This window comes from Salvelinus namaycush, chromosome 2, assembly GCF_016432855.1.
Source record: "Salvelinus namaycush isolate Seneca chromosome 2, SaNama_1.0, whole genome shotgun sequence".
Classification (NCBI taxonomy): Eukaryota; Metazoa; Chordata; class Actinopteri; order Salmoniformes; family Salmonidae; genus Salvelinus; species Salvelinus namaycush.
In genome coordinates this window covers 34239709-34243308 of record NC_052308.1, presented here as the reverse complement: position 1 = coordinate 34243308, position 3600 = coordinate 34239709, and the positions used below count along the sequence as shown (strand labels likewise).

General features: G+C 39.4%; 1 protein-coding gene across 2 annotated transcripts; it reads right to left on the bottom strand.

The window, feature by feature from the left end:
- Positions 1-411: 411 nt before the first annotated feature.
- Positions 412-2220, bottom strand: LOC120025512 (homeobox protein Hox-C5-like). 2 transcript variants are annotated; one of them, XM_038970083.1, is made up of 2 exons: positions 1713-2220; positions 412-767 (listed from the first exon to the last, which is right to left on the bottom strand). In XM_038970083.1, exons 1-2 carry the CDS (start codon positions 2218-2220, stop codon positions 526-528), a joined length of 750 nt encoding a protein of 249 aa, XP_038826011.1. In that variant the 3' UTR covers positions 412-525. The 2 variants fall into 2 exon arrangements, with proteins under 2 accessions (XP_038826011.1, XP_038826018.1); XM_038970090.1 differs by having other exon boundaries at positions 412-740.
- Between the last annotated feature and the right edge of the window lie 1380 nt (positions 2221-3600).

Below are 3600 nucleotides of genomic sequence, written 5' to 3'. Positions count from 1 at the left end.
TTAAGATCCCTGGTTGTTTAATTAACGGGGCTGATAAAAAACACAAACAGAAAATAATTACTTAAGGAGTTTGAAGATAAACTACAAGGAATTTACCTTCTTGATGTTTTTTTATATAAATAATAGGCACCTCTCACGAAGAAAACAATAGTGATAGTACAGTGGTAATACGATAATAACAATAAAACGTTCAACTTTAAAATACTTTAAGGTAAAAAAAGGGAAGTGATGAAATGTTAAAATTTTCGCTAATTAATATATTTCAAGCGTTTCCATTCTCACAAGTTATATAAGACTCTGCTGAGCAAGTACATATTCAAAGATAGAAAATAAAACAATACAATATTCAAACCAAATGACAGGTATATTACATAATCAGATCCATAATCGAAGAATGTTCAATATTTTTCATCACACTGAAACATCGCATCACAAAAGTCACTGTTTGGAAACATGGGTGGTGCTGACAGTCTTTGAATGACATCTCTAAGGAACGTTGATAACGTTTGAAAATGGCTCCATGTTTTAGATTGACTCTTTAATTTTAAGCTTTGAGTCCTTCTTCCACTTCATTCGGCGGTTCTGGAACCAGATTTTGATCTGCCTCTCGTTCAGACAGAGAGTATGGGCGATCTCGATGCGCCTACGACGCGTCAGATACCGGTTGAAATGGAACTCTTTCTCCAACTCCAGAGTTTGGTAGCGCGTGTAACTCGTCCTTGACCTTTTACCGTCAGCCTCTGGAGTGTAATTGAGAGAACAATAATCTGTGACCACACTGGAAATGTGACAATTCATAGAAACATTCTCAACATTATCACTTAAAATATGTCTTAACTTGTCAATGGACATGCAATGACTTGTAGCATATCAATTAATAAGAATGAATAGCAAAACACAGCCTCTTCTGTGACTATATCCTCATGTTAAAATATTACTTTAACATTTTAAAGTTACTGTATGGCTTAATGAATATAGCCTATATGAGGGTAGCTGGATGGCTGGATAAATGGTAATCAATGTGGAGCTGCGTGAGTTACCAAAACCCCGCAAAATGTGTCCATTCGGGTTCACTCAATGAAACTACAAGGATTGTATTACTAGTAAGCTTATTACTAATAATATTATTGTTATTATAATAATCATTATTATTATAACTACAATTAAAACAAGAACAAGGTGGTTACAGTTACAGAAATATCATTTGTCCCTCTAAAGTAGGTTACATGCCCTGTTACATAACACAGAATAAGTTGCCATGGCAAGTAAGTAGACTATTCAAATGTTATAAACGTTCAGTTAAAGTGCACAGTGAAATCCACAATCTCACCCTTCAACTCTCCTCAAAATAAGCATCATAGGCCTACTTATCATACTATCTTGTTTTGATTCTAAATAAAGTAGAATGAAAACATTGTTTGTTGAGATTTTTAAGGGACTTGTGTCTCCCTTATCCAATGACCCTGTCATAAATTTGGACGCAGATCGCTTCTTCGGTGTAACAGGACATTTTTACGAGCAATTGATGACTTTGTCATAAAATTTACGACTGCGAGTTTTATTATTTCCGAATACAGCCTATAAAACTCAAGAAAGAAAAACTGTGAATGGACTCAGGAGGGTAAAAATAGAGACACACATGGAGGAGAGAGGGTGTGAGAAAGAAACTTCCCTTTGTACAAAATAAAGAAAAGATATACATGAAACTTTACCGTGACCCATGTGTAGTTTAGTCATCCAGGGATATATTTGTGGTTGCGGTTCGCTGGTTTGTGGCTGAGTAGAATGGTTTCCTTGTCTTACTGGCTGGACGGGTTGCAAAGTTACGACTTTGATATCGCCTGTTTGAGTCTTGCAGATATGCATTTCGCTGAAATCCGAGTCCGTCTCGGGTTTGCGACAATACAGTCCGAGATTTAGAGAACCCTGGCGGCTTGTCTGCTCGTTCATGTGGCGTCTCTGGGAAGCGTCTCCTGTGGAAGACTCTGGTCGTAGTGTAAGGTCGCCAGGATTGCCATGCAGCCCAGAGTTCATCTCTACCATGCCAAGGGCGCTCGAAGACGGCGGGGACGCGAATGACCCCCGGTGATCATGCCCTCCAAAACCACAGTAGCCTGACAAGTTGAGTTCGGGGCTAGAGCCGTATCCATGGTTGTTCAAAGCGAAGGCTGACGCCTCGTGAGTTTGCTTAAACAATGAGTTGGCTACGTAAGAGCTCATTTCAAGAGAAAACGCTAAGGAAACGAAATGGAAGCATTTATATGGACTAAATTATTGCATTCAAGTTTTTATGTAACCCGATAATTGTAAAATATGTAGGCCTACAGATAGCAGTTGTAACGGTTTGTTATTATTATTGCGTTTGATTTGTAGCTCTTTTGAAGTTCATGGGGTTTTATCCTAAAAATGACCACGATTTATAGGTGGGTGATTTTTTCTTTTTTTCTCCATTGCCCAAATATGGGATGTTTAAAAATAATCACGTGCTCGTATCGGCCAGTCATAAATTTGGTTAGATCACACTTGGAGGTTATTGATGGAAATAGGAGAAACGCCTGATATTCGGGCAGCAGGGACCCCGTTGGGGCACTGGCGGTGCAGTGCTGGACGAAAGGCCGAGAGCGTCACCTGGTGCCAGGGATGGATAAGACCATAAAACACACAAGCCCCCCCCCCCCCCCCCCCACATGCAAACTATGTAGTAATCAACACAACATTTGTGTGGTGTGCATAGGATAGAACTGCATTGAAGGCCTAATGTTGAAGTTTGTTATAACCAGTTGCAGACAAACGAATTGATTACCACCAAAACTACCGATAGTAAAGGGGGATAAGGAAAGGGGGATACCTAGTCAGTTGTACAACTGAATGCCTTCAAATGAAATGTGTTTTCCGCATTTAACCCAACCCCTCTGAATCAGAGAGGTGCGGGGGCTGCCTTAATCGACATCCACCTCTTCGGCGCTCGGGGAACAATGGGTTAACTGCCTTGCTCAGCGGCAGAACGACAGATGTTTACCTTGTCAGCTCGGGGATTCGTTCCAGCAACCTATAGGTATAAAATCATCCTTAAAAGTGTAGCATAGAGCAGGCAGTTGGTCTCCAAACTGTAAAAGGCAATAGAATAGGCAGCATCAATGGTGGCTACATAATGTCTGACCACAACTTTATGCAAAATTCCCACTGGGCACAGACATAAATTCAACGTCTATTCCACGTTGGTTCAACTTGGAAATAACGTTGATTCAACCCGTGTGTGCCAAGTAGGTTGTCAGTAGCATTTATTTCATTGTTTGTCACAATAAACAGATAATAATAATAAAATGTAATAATAATAATATTAATGGGCTAAACAATCAATTGCTATGGCATATTACTTTGGCCAGCTGATATTCAGTCAACGTAATAGCAATGCATGAGAACATTCTACTTGTTTGGGTCGCTATACTGTAAGTACACTGTTTAGCCCATTAATATTATTATTATTACATTTTCACTATATGTTTTATATCGTACTTTAGGCCTATCTGGGATTGTTTTCTAAATGGCTTGACTGACCACTAGGAACAATTTTCTCGATAAGGCAGGTATGCCAGAATT

Excerpts from the sequence above, each read along its gene's own strand:
- LOC120025512 (XM_038970083.1), bottom strand. The coding sequence starts at position 2,220 with ATGAGCTCTTACGTAGCCAACTCATTGTTTAAGCAAACTCACGAGGCG. Across the intron at positions 768-1,712 it reads TAAACTACACATGGGTCACG|ATTATTGTTCTCTCAATTAC; the intron begins GTAAAGTTTCAT and ends GTGTGGTCACAG.